Consider the following 16,865-nt stretch of genomic DNA (forward strand, 5'->3'; position numbering starts at 1 on the left):
CAGAACACTGGAACAGGCTGCCCAGGGGGGTTGTGGAGTCTGCTTCTCTGGAGATATTCAAACCCTGCCTGAATGTCATAGAATCACTCAGGGTTGGAAGAGACCAAAAGGATTATTTAGTTCCAACCCCTCTGCCATGGGCAGGGACACGCTAGATCAGGTGTTCTTGTGTGATCTGCTCTAGGTGATCCTGCTCTGGCAGGGGGGTTGGACTGGGTGATCTTTGAGGTCCCTTCCAGCCCCTGACACGCTGTAATTCTGTGACATTGTGCAGACAGGAATTTCTACAGATGTTAACTCTACTGGGGACAGAGTTCAGGGTCACATTTGTAAGACATTGAAAATCTGCTCAGAGGAATGAAATGCAGCAGGAGGGAAAGCATGAGGAAGCTTCTGGCTAAACTGGAACATGGAAAAGGGCAGGTCATGGTGGGGTGATGGAAAGCCTCAGCAGCCAACGGGAGATGACGTGTGAGGTGGGGTAAGCTGCAGCTGCGTTGGAGAGCAAGGGAGGGGGCTCAAGTCCAAAGGAAGCCAAGGAAGGGCTGCAAAGAGAGAAGTGGCCCAGTCAAGATGACAGGCAAAGAAGATGACCTGGGCAGCAGCGCTCTGGCTGCCTGCAAGCAGGGCAAGACTGCAACCATCGGGGTGTGAGGTGATGAGGGCCTGGCTGCAGGACTCTGTGGGGAGGCTGGAGGCAAGGATGACAACCAGGTTATGGGCTGAGTGACAGGCAAGTGATGGCCTTGTCTGCAGGGAGCAAAGAAAGAGGCAGGAGAGGAGGCTGAGGGAGTAGGATGAGAGCCTACTTTGAGCCTGAGCTGACAGCTATCCACAAGATGATCCCACAGGCAGCACATGAATTTAGTTGGAACTGGCTGGGGACCCAGGTAGGTCAGAGAGTTGCTGTTGTAGATAGAGAAGGTCCTGGCATGTGTGCAGAGGGTGAGCTTGCTGAGAGCCAGGAGTAAGAGGGAGAGGAGGGATGAGCACATGGACTCACAGAAGGGTGGCTTGTGGGAGGGTGGTTAGTGATGAGCTAGTCTGAGTAACACTGAGCAGGCAACTGAAGGTGTTGGAGTCGAGCAGGAGCAGTGGGAAAGGAGGCCTAAATTTGCAGTGCAGTGTGGTCTGCAGTGGTGGAATGAGCTGAGAGGCTGTGGCAGCAAGCTTGACGTGATAGTGCAGAGCTGCAGCCAGACAAAGGATGTTAGGGACTCTGTGACACTGCTTTCTGCGGCAGGCAAGAAGGGAAAGCCTGCTTGGAAGAGAATCTGTGGTGGAGATGAAGGCTAAATTCAATCTCAGTCATATAAATCATAGCCTGCACACTTGATAAGCCTAGAGATGACAGCGAGAAGAGAGATGGGGTGAGAGCTGGAGAGTCACTTGGAGTCAGGGGTTGTTTGGATTTATTGTGGTGGGTTTGTCTTTTAAAAGCGTGAAGATGAAGCATGCTTGTGCTGTGAGGGGCAGGAGCAAGGGGAGAGTGAGATATAAAGAGGAAGGAGATGGATGGGGGCAAGAGTGATGTGAAACCAGAAGGCAGGGAGGTCACCAGAACAAGCAGAAGGGCTGGGCACCACTGCTGGAGCCACCACCTCTACAGCCAGGAGAGGGGAGCCAGGCAAGACGTGAAGGGAAGTAATCAGGGGAAGAGGGAGATTGGGTCTTGCTTTGTTAAATCTCTCCTGGGAGAGAGCAACAGAACCCTGTGCCTTTGCACCTGTCTGCAGGTAAGGTGGGAGGAGGCAGGGCTTGAGGGGCAAAGTCAAGGGCTGCAGGAAGACAGCTGGCACTGCAGCTGTGGGGGCCAGTTAAGCTGGTGGGTGTGAATGTGCATTAGGAAGATGGCAGGATAGGAGCAGGTAAAAAAAAAGCATTCAGAAGGGAAATTTCAAGCTTGACAGATAAGCAGTGGTCTCCAAAGAGACAGCAAGGCTATGCAGAAAGCCTCACAGATCATCAAGTCCAACCCTTTACCACAGAGCTCAAGGCTAGGCACTTGGTGCCATGGTCTAGCCTTGAGCTCTGTGGTAAAGGGTTGGACTTGATGATCTGTGAGGTCTCTTCCAACCCTGATGATACTGTGATACTGTGAATGAGGGCTTGATCAGCAAAGGAAGCCATGCTCAGAGACCTGGAAGTCTAGGATAAAGTCAGTGCTGCCAAAAACCTGAGCTGAGTTAGGCCTTGCTAAAGAAATTGATTCAGCAGTGGAGGTCTCCGTAGCTGTATAAATAAAGCAGACCTCAGAGAGAAGGGAGGAGCATGTCAGGGTGGATGGCAAACTAGGCAGAGCCCAAATCAGGACACCTCATCTCAGTTTTCACTAGGGCTAATCAGACTGGGTGCCAAAACAGAGGCCAGGGGGCTGTTGGAAACACAAACACCTTGTCCAAGGGGGAAGAAAAATCAAGGAGCATCAAGGACTGGAGCTAGGTGATCTGAGCAGCATGGATCCAAGGAGGTTTGACCTCATCAATGTTTATATACAGATGTGCAGGGTGAGTGCCAGGAGGCTGGAGCCAGGCTCTGCTGGGTGATGCACAGTGACAGGACAAGAGGCAATGGGTGGAAGTTGAGGCATAGGAAGTTTCATTTAAACGTGAGGAGGAATTTTTTCCCTGTGAGGGTGACAGAACCTTGGAACAGGCTGCCCAGGGAGGTTGTGGAATCTCCCTCTCTGGAGATATTCAAACCCTGCCTGGGTGTGTTCCTATGTGATCTGCTCTGGGTGATCCTGCTCTGGCAGAGGGGTTGGGCTGGATGAGCTTCCAAGGTGCCTTCCAGCCCCTGACATTCTGTGATTCTGTGTTAAAAAAGAATTGACTTGTGAAATTATAGACCTTGTGCTGCCCCAGCCACCTCAGCTTAGCAGGAGCTGGTGACTGAGAACCACATCAGAGAGAATCATGGAATCAAGCAGGTTGGAAGAGACCTCCAAACTCATCCAGTCCAACCTAGCACCCAGCCCTGTCCAATCAACTAGACCATGACACTAAGTGCCTCATCCAGGCTTTGCTTCAACACCTTCACATCCGTGGGCAGCCCATTCCAATGCCAGTCACTCTCTCTGCCAACAACTTACTCCTAACATCCAGCCTAGACCTGCCCTGACACAACTTGAGACTGTGTCCCATTCTTCTGTTGCTGCTTGCCTGGCAGAAGAGCCCAACCCCACCTGGCTACAGCCTCCTTTCAGGCAGCTGCAGACAGCAATGAGCTCTGCCCTGAGCCTCCTCTGCTGCAGGTTGCCTTCCTGGGCAGCTGCAGTGGAAGAGCACTTCCCTTGGCCTCACTGGCTGCCTTCTGGACATGTTTGGCTCTTGATTCTAGACTGAAATGCTACCTGCAGGGAGGCTGCCTTCAGGAGCTCCTGCAACCAACGACAAGGAAGCCATTCCAGCTCTTTGAAGGAGGTGGCAGAGGGGGGAAGATGCTGGAATGTCTGCAGGACCATTGCTCCCAAGCACCAATGCCCCTGCTTTGGTGCTTTCACCAGTCACACTCGTGGCCTGCCAGGGCACCCCAGAGACCGGAGGTGCCACATGTACATGGCACACTCTCCCTCTGCGCTTCTTAGGAGCGTGGAGCAGAGGCAAGTCCTCACTTCACCCATGTCCTTCTGGTGTGTGATCTGCCTCCCATGTGGGCACGGTGTGAACGAGCTGGGAAAGAGTAGCATTAGAGGAGCAGTTGTGCTCTGCAGATTGCTCCCTGCATGCAGCCAACGACAAGGAAGCCATTCCAGCTCTTTGAAGGAGGTGGCAGAGGGGGGAAGATGCTGGAATGTCTGCAGGACCATTGCTCCCAAGCACCAATGCACCTGCTTTGGTGCTTTCACCAGTCACACTCATGGCCTGCCGGGGCACCCCAGAGACCGGAGGTGCCACATGTACGTGGCACACTCTCCCTCTGTGCTTCTTAGGAGCGTGGAGCAGAGGCAAGTCCTCACTTCACCCATGTCCTTCTGGTGTGTGATCTGCCTCCCATGTGGGCACGGTGTGAACGAGCTAGGAAAGAGTAGCATTAGAGGAGCAGTTGTGCTCTGCAGATTGCTCCCTGGCAGAGCAGGCAGCGCCAGGAAATACCGATGAGGATCCTGCAGCTCTGCCGCGAGTGCCAGGGATGTGGCATATGTGCGCCCTGACCCCTCGCCAGCCCAGAAGCCAAGTCAGTGGCAGTGCCAGGAGGCACAGAGGAAGAGGGCTACTTTGTGACAGTGTCCCCACACCTTAGCTTCAAGATTTTTTTCCCGTGGCGTTGGTTGGTTTTGTTCTTAGCTTGGCAGCAGCAGCAGGCGCCCCGCGGGGCCACGGCAGCCTCTTCCCAGTTCTTGGGGGAAGGTGCCTGGTGCACATGGGAAGGAGAGCATATGGCCCACTGTGTTTATTCCTCAGCCAGGATTCTTTCAGCCTTGGCAAATGGCTGAGGAGCAACACAAGTGCCAAGTTGGAAGTTCTAAATACAGAAGGGATTTCGTCTATGGCAGCGCAGGGAAAAGGGTCTGGGGGAGGGAAAAAAACCCCACCCCAAAGTGTGAAAAATGCCTTTTGTTTGTGCTCAAACGGAACAGCTAAGGGGAAATTGAACAAAATTTCACCTAGGGTAAAAGAAAACAACACAAAATCCCTGCACTCCTCTGCAGGAGACCGCAGGCAGCTTCTGCTAGGCATGAGCTAGAGCCAGGCTCTGTGAAATACCTCAAGCACCAGTGAGCTCCATGGGGTACGAGGTGATAATGTGCTACAGGTTCGGGCCATTAGAAAGGAAGGGGCTGCCTGGTAATGGGGTAGTGTTTGCTGCTAGAGAGCTCCATTAGAGCATCTTTTCCTCCTGCTTTTGCTTTTGCCCGGCCCTGCATTTTTCCCTCTGTGTGCTAGAAGCTTTCCTTTCTCTTACAGCACTTATTTTTATTGTGTCATTTTCCCTCTGTTCCCCCTTTTCATTGGCCCTGTGTGACTGTTTGCTTAAACCATTTGCCTGCTTTCATCTTCCATTTTTCTTCTCCCCCTCCACCACCTTCTGTCCCCCGGGCTCTCTAGCTGTGATTAGCTTTACCCTTCCCATTAGCTTTCCTCCCTCCTGCTCCAGGATGGGCTCGAATGGGGCATTGATTAAAGCTAAAACCTTTAGCAGGAGAATTTCTAACAGGCGCCAGGTTTGGGGTCCAGCCTCCTCTGTGTACTCAGTTCTTGCTCCCCTTTGTTCCCAGAGCAGCTTCTGATTCACCAGGGCCAAGCCGGTACCCTGGTGAGGGCAGGCACAGCTCCTCTGGAGCAGCCTGATTTGTGCCTTTGGAGTTTCTCAGCTGTGCCTGCTGTAGTAGGCAGCAGGGACAGGGTGTGGAAAAGCTCTTGTGTGGGCTGGCTTTTGAAGTCTCTCCTCCTGCCTTTTGCTCCTTGAAGGCTGCTGCATACTTTCAGAGCTGTAGGGCAAGAGGTGAATGCTGCAATGGCACAGCCTCACACAGCAGACTTTGAGAGGAGTAGTTACAGCCTTTGTAGTGCACATCGAATGTAAGACTGGGCCCTTTGGTGTTTCTTCAAACCTTCACCCTGCTTTCTCCCTGCTGCCAGCCCTGCTTGGGGGCTGTGGGCAGGCATTGGAGAGCAGAGCTCCAGAGGTGGTGCCAGGAGGGCAGTTAGGGGCTGGCTTTGCAGTACATCAGCAGTCATCTCAGACCTTGCCCTGAAACATTAGTGCCAGGCAGCTGCTCTTCAGGGAAAAGAGGGATGCTCTGTACTCCTGTGGAGTGAGAGCTGTATGTGGGAGTAGCCTCTGAGTAACTGATGTGCTGTAAAACCGCACCCGGGCTTGCCTCACAGGAACTTGTCTGTGCAGCCATTCCCTCTGCAGGTCAAATGAATGCCTCGGGTAACTCCAGCAGTGCACTCCTGCAAGGAAATGTGGACTGAGGAAGGAGTTCTTCACTGTGAGGCTGGTGGAGGATTGGAACAGGTTGCCCAGGGAGGGGGTAGAGGCTCCATCCCAGGTGACATTCAAGGTCAGGCTTGAGCAAGTTGCTGTAGCTGCAGGTGTTCCTGCTTACTGCAGGGAGTTTGGACTAGATGACCTTTAAAGTCCCTTCTGACCCACTGCATTCTATGAGCCAATGAAAGTTAGGTGAAATAGTTTCACTTGACTACTGCTCACTGATGCAGTCTGCTCACCAGCAGGTGAGATTGCAGAGCCAGAGGATTCATTCCCATTGTGGGGCTGGGTGGGAGAAGCTGAAGCAGCTCTGCCTGCCTCCCAGAGCTGCCAGTCACAAGAGCTTGGGTCCCAGCCCCTCTGGGCTGGCTGCCAGCACAGGCACCAGCCCCTGCCATACACAGCATATCTGTGGGGACTTCACCCAGGACCTCAAGGTTCACTTTCCATAAAGTGCTTGAGTAGGAGGTAGGTTATAACCACAGCCAGGCTGTGACTCCTCAAAGCAAATAAGAGCTCATCTTAATTCTATACCTCACAGATGTTTTTGTATTTGTATCCTTATTACTCTCTCTTTCTTTAAGAGATGTATGTAAAGAGGCTGGTTTGGGTTTCACTTGGGCTGATGCATTTCTTTCTTCTTGTTTTTTTCCCCTCTAAAAATAATGACCCGTTAAAAAAATGCAGTCACAGGGCAACTGGTTGCTTAAGCTAGGTGAGCAGTTCTCCCTCATCACACAAACCCAACCATTAGCTCATGAAGCTCCCTACCTTGGCACAGGCTGGGGGTTGGGCTCTGCTGCCAGGCAAGCAGCAACAGAACAAGAGGACAGAGTCTCAGATTGTGCCAGGGGAGGTCTAAGCTGGATGTTAGGAGGAAGTTGTTGTCAGAGAGAGTGATTGGCATTGGAATGGGCTGCCCAGGGAGGTGGTGGAGTTGCTGTGCCTGGAGATGTTGAAGCAAAGCCTGGCTGGGGCACTTAGTGCCATGGTCTGGTTGACTGAGTAGGGCTGGGTGCTAGGTTGGACTGGCTGAGCTTGGAGGTCTCTTCCAACCTGCTTGATTCTATGGTTCTATGAACTGAGGATAAGCACAAGTGAAAAGCAGGAGTGATTTCCTCTGCAGAAGGTCTCATTCCTGGGAAGGGGAGAAAACACCAGAGCTGTTCTTTGCAGAAGAGGCAAGGAGCCTGGTTTAGTTATGCTGGCTGAAGCTTGACAGCATTCTGTGGGAGCTCTGAATCCCACCAGCTCTGCCCAGGGTTTGTGGAATCATAGAATCAGGCAGGGTTGGAAGGGACCACAAGGATCATCAAGTTCCAACCCCTCTGCCATGCCCAGGGACACCCTACCCTAGAGCAGGCTGCACACAGCCTCATCCAGCCTGGCCTGAAACACCTCCAGCCATGGGGCCTCAACCTCCTCCCTGGGCAACCCATTCCAGCCTCTCACCACTCTCCTGCTCAACAACTTCCTCCTCACGTCCACTCTGAATCTCCCCATCTCCAGCTTTGCTCCATTCCCCCCTTTCTTGTCACTCCCTGATATCCTGAGAAGTCCCTCCCCAGCTTTTTTGTAGCCCCTTCAGATCCTGGAAGGCCACAAGAAGGTCCCCTGGGAGCCTCCTCTTCTCCAGCCTGCACAGCCCCAACTCTTTCAGTCAAACCACTGTGCTGAAGCAGAAGTGAGCATGTAGGGTGGCAGGGCTTCTGGTGGCCCCTAGTGAAAAACAGCAGCCCCTTCTGCCTCCCAGTCTTTGAGGTGAATTTCTGGTGGTGTTTGGCTCTTAAATGGTGTTAGAAAAAGCAGCTGCTCTCTTTAGAACCCTTTGTTATCTACTTTGTCACCAGAAATGAAGAAATTAGTCCCTCTACTGAGCAAACAAAACCACACAGAAGCCATGGTCTGACAGATCCTGTTTGTTCTGTGGGAAGAATAAAGTGTATTGAAAGCAGGGGCAGGAGAGATGCAGGCGAAGGGAGGTGAAAGGAAAACAAATTGGCTGCGTGCAGAGGTCTGGTGTCAAACGTCAGAGGGATCTTGTTGGCTCAGATACTGTATGAAAGACCATGGCAACCAGAGGCCTGGGGGGAGGTTTGCAGCCCCTCCCTGAGACTGGATGACAGAGGAAATAGGTGAAGCCATCCACTCTGCAGAGCCTGCTGCTGCTGCTGCTGGAGCCGGAGCTGAGAAGTGGCACATCGCATCCCTGCCTGCCGCACGCTGGCGCTTGCAAGGCAACAAATGGGAGAGAAAAAAGAGCCTGCAAGGAGTGGGTTTGTAATTCCCTTAGTCTCTCAGGTGGTACCATTCTGCAAGAGGTGGCTTGGCTGTAGGCAGCTTGGTTTAGAGAGAGGGATTAAGGTTGCTGCCAGACACAATAAGTAACAACGCTGGGAGGAATCGAATAGAGGTATTTCTGGGGGGGGGGGATATGGGAGCAGGCTTTCAGGCTGCTCTGGAAAAGCTGGGCAGGGAAGATTTTGTATTGTGACACAGGATATGGAGATGCAGTAATGTTTTTCACAGGGTGTTAAGGGGTTGGAAGGGACTTCCACACATCATCGAGTCCAACCCCGCTGCCAGAACAGGATCATGAAGTCTAGCTTATTTATTAGATCACAGGATCACAGGATATTAGGGGTTGGAAGAGACCCAAAGAGATTGAGTCCAACCCCCCTGCCAGAGCAGGAGCATAGAATCTAGCTCATTTATTAGATCCCCTCTCAGTCTTCTCTTCTCCAAGCTAAGCAGCCCCAGGTCCCTCAGCCTCTCCTCATCAGGCAGTACTCTAGACCCCTAATCATCCTCACAGCCCTCTGCTGGACTCTGTGAAACAGATTCCTGTCCCTCTTAAACTGATCTCAAACAGACTGAGTCCAACCCCCCTGCCAGAGCAGGATCATAAAATCTAGCTTATTTATTAGATCACAGGATCACAGGATATTAGGGGTTGGAAGGGACCCAAAGAGATTGAGTCCAACCCCCCTGCCAGAGCAGGAGCATAGAATCTAGTTCATTTATTAGTTCCTCTCTCAGTCTTCTCTTCTCCAGACTATGCAGCCCCAGGTCCCTCAGCCTCTCCTTGTCAGGCAGTGCTCCACTCCCCTAATCATCCTCACAGCCCTCTGTTGGACTCTCTTGAGCAGATTCCTGTTCCTCTTAACCTGATCTTAAACAGATGATCAAGACCAATCCCCCTGCCAGAGCAGGACCATAGGACCTATCTCAGGTTGCACAGGAATGCATCCAGACAGGCCTTGAAAGTCTCCAGAGAAGGAGACTCCACAACCCCTCTGAGGATCCTGGGTTTGATCTCAGTGGTGGGTTGGAGACCCTCTTTTTTCACCCTATGTACACACAGAGAGAGAACTTAGGAGCCCCACAATAAAGGAGCAGTGCCTACCAGCCTGGTGCCAGGGAGCAGCAGCTCAGAGGTGAGGACAGGCAGGGCTGCTCTGTCACATACACCACAGGGCATCCAGTTGTGTTTACCCAAAAGGCTGTCAGCCCTGAAGACATCAGACTGTGGAGATCTGCCATTTCTGAGGGGGAATGAAACCACAGTGCAAAAACTGGAGTCTCCTTTCTGCTTTGAATCAGCCTTCAGCTTCCAGCCCATGTATCTGGTTTGCCTTCTCCACTGGGTAAAAGAACTCTTTAAAGGGTTTCTTCTGCCATGAAGGTATTTTTATACACCCCAGTCAAAGCACCTTTCATTTTCCTTTGTGGTGAGCTAAATGGATTGAGCTCTTTAAGTCACTCACTGGCAGAGACTTTCTGCCTCGGATCATTTTTGTGCCTCCTTTTTCTGCCCTGGCTCTCAAAGGCAGAGGTCTGATTGTGTACACTTTTGCACTGCTGTTCTGATGCAGCGTGCAGGATAAGGCACCCCCTGCCTTCTGTTTGCTCTTCCACCCTTTGTGGATTCAAGGCTTGCATTAGCTCACATTCCACAGAGCACTCCCATTGTCCATTTTGCACATTAAGACCTGCTTTCAGGTCTCTGCTTCCCTCAGCTCTTTGGAAAACACTTTGGCCCCAAGTGTGCAATACTCAGTGTGCCCAGGTAGCTGAGAGAGCCAATGGCATCCTGGCCTGGATCAGGAACAGTTTGGCCAGCAGGACAAAGGAGGTTCTTGTGCCTCTGTGCTCAGCACTGCTCAGGCCACCCCTTGAGTGCTGTGTCCAGTTCTGGGCTCCTCCATTGCAGAGAGATGTTGAGGTGCTGGAAGGTGTCCACAGGAGGGCGCCAAAGCTGTTGAGGGGCCTGGAGCACAGCCCTGTGAGGAGAGGCTGAGGGAGCTGGGGGTGTGCAGCCTGCAGCAGAGGAGGCTCAGGGCAGAGCTCATTGCTGTCTGCAGCTACCTGCAGGGAGGCTGTAGCCAGGTGGGGTTGGGCTCTGCTGCCAGGCAAGCAGCAACAGAAGGAGTGGACGGAGTCTGAAATTGTGGCAGGGGAGGTCTGGGCTGGATGTCAGGAGGAAGTTGTTGTCAGAGAGAGTGATTGGCATTGGAATGGGCTGCCCAGGGAGGTGGTGGAGTCACTGTCCCTGGAGGGGTTGAAGCCAAGCCTGGCTGGGGCACTTAGTGCCATGGTCTGCTTGATTGGCCAGGGCTGGGGGCTAGGTTGGACTGGCTGAGCTTGGAGGTCTCTTCCAACCTGCTTGATTCTATGATCTTGTTGATTCTTGCCAGCAGTTGTCTGGGATCTTCCCCCTTTACCCTGTGGATCCTCCTCTGCCCCCATGGCCTGCAGCAGCAGCAGAGCCAGCTCACCACACCCAAGAGGTCCAATTGTCAGGCTGTGCAGGGAGGGTTGGTGAGTAGGCTTGGCTGGTCCCTGCCTGTGCTTGCTCACACCCAGCTGCCGAGCTCTTGGGGCATCAGCTGGTGGTTGTTCTGCTTGTTCTGCAAGAAAATTGTGTGATTGCTTTTTAGCTGTAGCTGGGAGACTGAATGACAGGCAGAAGGAATAAATCACTGCTTGATCAGGAAGAGGCATCTGAGATTTGAGACAGAGGCAAATACCTTTTCCAGTTCCCTTTGTTTTCTTTTGAGTCTCTTCTGTGCACTGTGCATAACTGTGCATAGACATGTACAGCCCTGAGGAAAAGGACCTGGGGCTCTGGGCTGATGAAAAGCTCTACAGGAGCCTGCAGTGTGAGTGCAGCTCAGACACAACCCTGTGCTGGGCTGCAGCAAGAGCAGTGTGGGCAGCAGGGCAAGGGAGGGGATTCTGCCCCTTGGCTCTGCTCTCCTCACACCCCACCTGTAGTCTTGTGTGCAGTTCTGGAGCCCCCAACACAAGAAAGACATGGAAGTGTTGGAGCCACTGCAGAGGAGGCCACCAAGATGCTGAGAGGGCTGCAGCAGCTCTGCTGTGAGGACAGGCTGAGAGAGTTGGGGCTCTGCAGCCTGGAGGAGAGAAGGCTTTGAGGAGACCTTGGAGTGCCCTTCCAGTATCTGAAGGGGACTACAGGAAGGCTGGGGGGGATTACTGACTCTAGAACTTTAAAGTTGTTCACAGAAAGATTGATTTGGGTTGGAATGGGCTGCCTGGGGAGGTGGTGGAGTCACCATCCCTGAAGGTGTTTAAAGGGAGGCTGGATGAGGCACTTAGTGCCATGGTTTAGTTAATTAGAAGGGTTAGGTGACAGCTTGGCCTCAATCCTAGAGGTCCTTTCCAACCTGGTTAATGCTGTGATTCTGAGTGAGGACCTCAGAGCAGATGTGCAGCTTCCCTGGTCCTGGCTGCAGTATAACTGCACAAGCCACTGTTAAGAGGAGAGAGCTGCTTGCAGCCCAGGAGTAGCACACTGTGTCTTTGAGTGAATCAGAGTGACCAGTCCAAAGTCACCCTGTGCCCTCTTCCCAGAGGGAACAGGCTGAGTGTCAATACAGAGTGCTTCCTCTTCCAGGACACCTTCTCCCTCTTTTCAGGGACTATGTGCCTGCTGCCATGCAGGGCACTCCTGTGTCAACCTGCCCACAGGCACAGGAGCACAGGGCCCCAGGGGAGGGAGCTGGGTTGTCCCCTTGCTGTTGCAGATCCTCAGGGGATCTCTCTAGAGCGGTGGCAGCCTGAGTCACAGGGTGAGTCAGGCGGTGGCATGGGCTGCTGGGTATCAGTGCTGGCAGCAGCTGATGGGATCTGCAGCCAGGGGCTGGGTAGCTGGCGTGTTGGTGAGGGTGTCTGGAGAGCAGAGAGGCAGCAGTGCCCTTCGGTGGAGGAAGGAAAACGCAGAGGTAGGGGAGAGGGTGTAAGGACAGCAGGGAATGAGGAGGAGGAGCAGGAAGGCTCAGTGTGCAGTAGGATGAGAGAGCTGGCAGGCAGTGCAGGAGCACAGTGCATGATTGGTGAAGCTTGGATGAGTTTGGTTTTGAAGCTCTCTAACTGTGAGAGTGCTGCACTTCACCTAAATTGCTTCACTGAGTGCTGGGCTTCTCAGGTGAGACTGTGTCTGGGCCTGGAGCAGGCATGGTTTGGCTGAGGCAGCCCTGCAGAGCCCAGCATTGCTTCCTTCATCAACAGTTCACAGTCACACTCATGGACTCCTCAGCCTGCTTGCAGGGTTTAGCTCTGTGCTGCGACTCCAGAGAGAACTGTGGATGGAGGGAGGGTGTGCACACCCATGGCTGGGTAGCTGAAGAAACCTGCAAGCCCACATTGGCCCCGTGCTGCTGCCAGGACCAGGCAGAGATGCACAACCTCCTCAGATCAAGAGAGATGGTGAGGTGCTGGAAGGTGTCCAGAGAAAGGCAATGCAGCTGGTGAGGGACCTGGAGCACAGCCCTGTGAGGAGAGGCTGAGGGAGCTGGGGGTGTGCAGCCTGCAGCAGAGGAGGCTCAGGGCAGAGCTCATTGCTGCCTGCAGCTCCCTGAAGGGAGGCTGTAGCCAGGTGGGGTTGAGCTCTGCTGCCAGGCAAGCAGCAACAGAAGAAGGGGACAGAGTCTGAAAGTGTGTCAGGGGAGGTCTAGGCTGGATGTGAGGAGGAAGTTGTTGGCAGAGGGAGTGATTGGCATTTGAATGGGCTGCCCAGGGAGGTGGTGGAGTCACTGTCCCTGGAGGTGTTGAAGCAAAGCCTGGCTGGGGCACTTAGTGCCATGGTCTGGTTGACTGGCCAGGGCTGGGTGCTAGGTTGGGGATGAGCTTGGAGCTCTCTTCCAACCTGTCTGATTCTATGAACCTCCACTTTGCAGGTTAATAGCAGTGCTGCCAGGCTGCAAAGGTTCTCTTGGTTAAGAGCTCTGCTGGGTGCTGGGGAGCATTTTCCTGCCTGCAGAGACCCTTTGCCTGGCCTGTGCTCCTGGTTTTGGGCTGCTCCTGATGATGTCAGCAGGGCCTTTTGTCATTGCTTGAGAAGAGCTTTGGCCAAAATAAAGTGGAAAAGAGAAGAAATATTCCGGGAGGGATCATAGTGTTCTGCCTTGATGAAGAAGTCCTGGCCTTAAACTTGGCATTAACCCTGGAAACAGGAAGTTTTCACTGCGAGTAGCTAAGTTCTTGTACCTCTAAACAACTGAAGGCACAAGGCTGGAAGTGAAACCTTTGTGCTACTCTTGGTATTTCCTCTGCTGCTGCAGAGTGCACAGGGCTCATGTCAGCTGGCAGGGCTCCTGTTCAAGCTGCGAGCTCGGTTATGAGGCAGCACAGCACAGAGCAGGGTGCCAGCTGCAGCCTTACTGTGGCACTAGCACGTCCTTTCACTGTGCCATGACAGCAGCTCTGTAACAAGACTGTTGTGAAGCCATTCAGTGAGGGCTTGGGCTGCAGCCCCGCAGGCAGCTGTGCGCCGAGGCTCGGCGGAGGAAGCTCCGAGTGATGTCACTTCACAGCATGCCCTTTGGCTCCTGGGTTCTTCCTCCCCCTTCTTCTTTCCCCTCGTAGTGGCTGCAGCAAAGGCTCCATTATTTGGCAGCGTGGCATTGCTTTTGTCTATAAATGGAAGCAGTTGGCCTGTCTCCCAGTATAACACAAGATAGTTCTGTGCATCAGTTATGCAATCTGTAGCTTGATGACTTCATCAGAAGTCAGGGGAGGGCTGGGGGGTGGTAGGAAAAAGCCTTTGCCATCAATTCTGCTGGGGAGAGCTGATGTCTCTGTGTGTCACTCGGAGCAAAGGGAAGGAGAGCTCAGCGACAGGGCTGGGTGCAAGAGCAGCTGAGGGATCAGGGAGCCTTACTGGGTGCGTTTCCCTGTCCTGGCTTGGGAAAGCCCCGGCAGCTGCCCTCCCTCTGAACGGTGCCTGACCAGGTTGTAAAGTGCACCGTGAGACAAGACTGCAGGAGAAAGGGAAAGAGGAGCAGGGAAGGAACTTTCAAAGCAGGGCAGATGTTAAAACAAGAGAGGGAACCTAAATAGCAGAGAGCTGCCTTTCAGCAGAGAGCCCTTCAGGGAATCTCTCTGCAAGGTGGAGATGTGGACAAATGGTGTTTTCCTGTTATTTCCTCGGAAAGGTCCTTGAAAAGCTGACCTTCATGCAGAAAGGCTGCTCCTAATTTCCCAAGCTACGCTCTGGCATCGATTTTAACCCTTTCATTGACCGGGTTGGGGTGGACGTCCTAAGGTTTACTTCTTCGTGCGTTCCCAATCACGCAGTAATTGAAGTGCCAGCGAGGCAGATGAGTCGAACCCTCAGGCATGCTTCACGTGGAGGACCCTAAGGTGGCAGAGGTCCTTTCCGACTAGTTAGCGTTTCTGAACGAATTACCCATCTGCATAGGACAGCTACAGAGGTTGTAACCAGCTGCTCCTACCGAGCAGCCTCTGCGGGAAGCTGGAGCTACCCGGGAGCACTGCTCACAGATGTAGTAACCGGTCCCCGCCAGAAGAGATGCCCTGGGTTACCCGGGGTGCCGCCCCTAAGAGAGGTCTCATGGGCACTCAGGAGTGGGGGACTGTAGCCCAGAAGACCCCTGCCGACTTGTTTGCTTTCCAGCTCGGCTGCTCCAGCGTTTGCTCTGGCGTTCTTAGCTCCGCAGCGCTAGAGCACCGCTACCTGCGCCGTGCTGGGTGGCGTTCCCAGCACATGCCAAAAGGTGCTCCTCGCCCTCCCTTCCCGGTCCCCTCGTCTCGGTTTCGCTGGGCGGGGGTCGGTTCCGCTGCTCTCGCTCCGTCCCGCCGGGCAGGTGCCGCTGCCGCTGCTCTCGGTCCCGGCGGGTCGGGCCTGGCCGCGGCCGAACAGCGACACCTGGCGGACACCTGGCGACAGCGACAGGGCTGGGCTGGGGGAGTACTCCAGGAGAGAAGAGTAACCACCCCCTGCTCCCTGCAGGGCACAGCCTGTGGGTGGGTCACAGGCATCTTTCCGAAGACTCTTACTGTCTCCAAGCTCCAGTCTTGCCCCGGCAGCGCTACAGGCTGGGGACAGAGCAGCTGAGAGCAGCCAGGAACAAAGGGAGCTGGAGGTACTGGTAGAGAGGAGCTGAAGATGAGGCAGCAGTGTGCCCAGGTGGGCAGCAGAGCCAGTGGCATCCTGGGCTGGCTCAGGAGCAGTGTGGGCAGCAGGACAAGGGAGGTTCTTCTGCCCCTGTGCTCAGTACTGCTCAGACCACCCCTTGAGTGCTGTGTCCAGTTCTGGGCTCCTCCATTGCAGAGAGATGTTGAGGTGCTGGAAGGTGTCCAGAGGAGGGCGCCAAAGCTGGTGAGGGGCCTGGAGCAGAGCCCTGTGAGGAGAGGCTGAGGGAGCTGGGGGTGTGCAGCCTGCAGCAGAGGAGGCTCAGGGCAGAGCTCATTGCTGTCTGCAACTGTCTGAAGGGAGGCTGTAGCCAGGTGGGGTTGGGGGCTGCTGCCAGGCAAGCAGCAACAGAAGAAGAGGACAGAGTCTCATGTTGTGTTGGGGTTCAGGCTGGATGTTAGGAGGAAGTTGTTGTCAGAGAGAGTGATTGGCATTGGAATGGGCTGCCCAGGGAGGTGGTGGAGTGGCCGTGCCTGGAGGTGTTGAAGCCAAGCCTGACTGGGGCACTTAGTGCCATGGTCTTGGCACTAGGATTGGCTAGGGCTGGGTGCTAAGTTGGACTGGATGATCTTGGATGTTTCTTCCAACCTGCTTGATTCTATGATCTTCACCCACAGACTCAACACTTCTTGTTAATGAGCCAGAATTTTCCCTGCCAGTGGAAGTAATAAGGCTTCTCTCTCTGTGTTCACACAGGAGCAGCATCAGGTGGGACTGTCTCGGACTACGGGGCCTATGCAGCCTTCTGTCCCACCAGGCTCCAGCAGTGTGGTCACAGGCACCAGCTCCGGGGGTCCCTTCCTGGGAAACCAACCTCAGGCAGTCATCATGAAGCAGATGCTGATTGAGCAGAGAGCCCAGCTCCACGTGATAGAGCAGCAGAAACAGCAGTTTCTAAGAGAGCAGAGGCAGCAGCAGCAGATCCTGGCAGAGCAGGTACAGTATCCACTTGTCTCAAGCACCTCAGTGCATGTGAGTATGAGAGCAGGAGCTCCAGAGACTGAGCAACACCAACCCTGCCTTCTGGTTTTAGTAATTGTCTCTCTGTGGCTCCTATCATGGTACTTCAGCAATGGTTAGCAAAGAAGAGGCATCTGCCTCTGTCTTACCATTAGCTTGGCAGATATTGCCTGGGTTCCACTGGAGAAGTTGATTCTTCACCTGGTGTCTCACGGTGCCTTTGCTCTGGCAGAAGCAGACCCTGCTGCAGTTACAGCGACTGGTGCCCTCCTCTCCCTCTGGCTATGGTCTTGACCTTGTAGAAGCTGTGTAGAGCCACTCAGTGATCTGGGACAAAGAGTAGATGTGGGTTAACAGTAACCTAGCAGAGAAAACCCAAAGGTTACTGTTTAACCAGATCAATTCCTTAATCTGGTTTATCGTGTACGGGTCTGAGCAATGAAGTTAGCACAAAGGAGAGGAGAGGCAGCACTGAGGGAGGAACCACAAGCAGAGCACCCTTCACAGT

The 16,865-nt window shown here is 53.8% G+C and overlaps 1 protein-coding gene across 1 annotated transcript in view; it reads left to right on the forward strand.

Moving 5' to 3' along the window:
- Nucleotides 1-16,865, forward strand: part of MAML3 (mastermind like transcriptional coactivator 3) — a 302,961-nt gene that overhangs the window by 276,773 nt on the left and 9,323 nt on the right. Inside the window, exon 3 of the mRNA XM_064149523.1 lies at nt 16,094-16,333. Coding sequence (XP_064005593.1) covers nt 16,094-16,333 — 240 coding nt within the window. The remainder of the gene's footprint in view (nt 1-16,093; nt 16,334-16,865) is intronic.

Source organism: Pogoniulus pusillus, chromosome 10 (assembly GCF_015220805.1).
Source record: "Pogoniulus pusillus isolate bPogPus1 chromosome 10, bPogPus1.pri, whole genome shotgun sequence".
NCBI lineage: Eukaryota > Metazoa > Chordata > Aves > Piciformes > Lybiidae > Pogoniulus > Pogoniulus pusillus.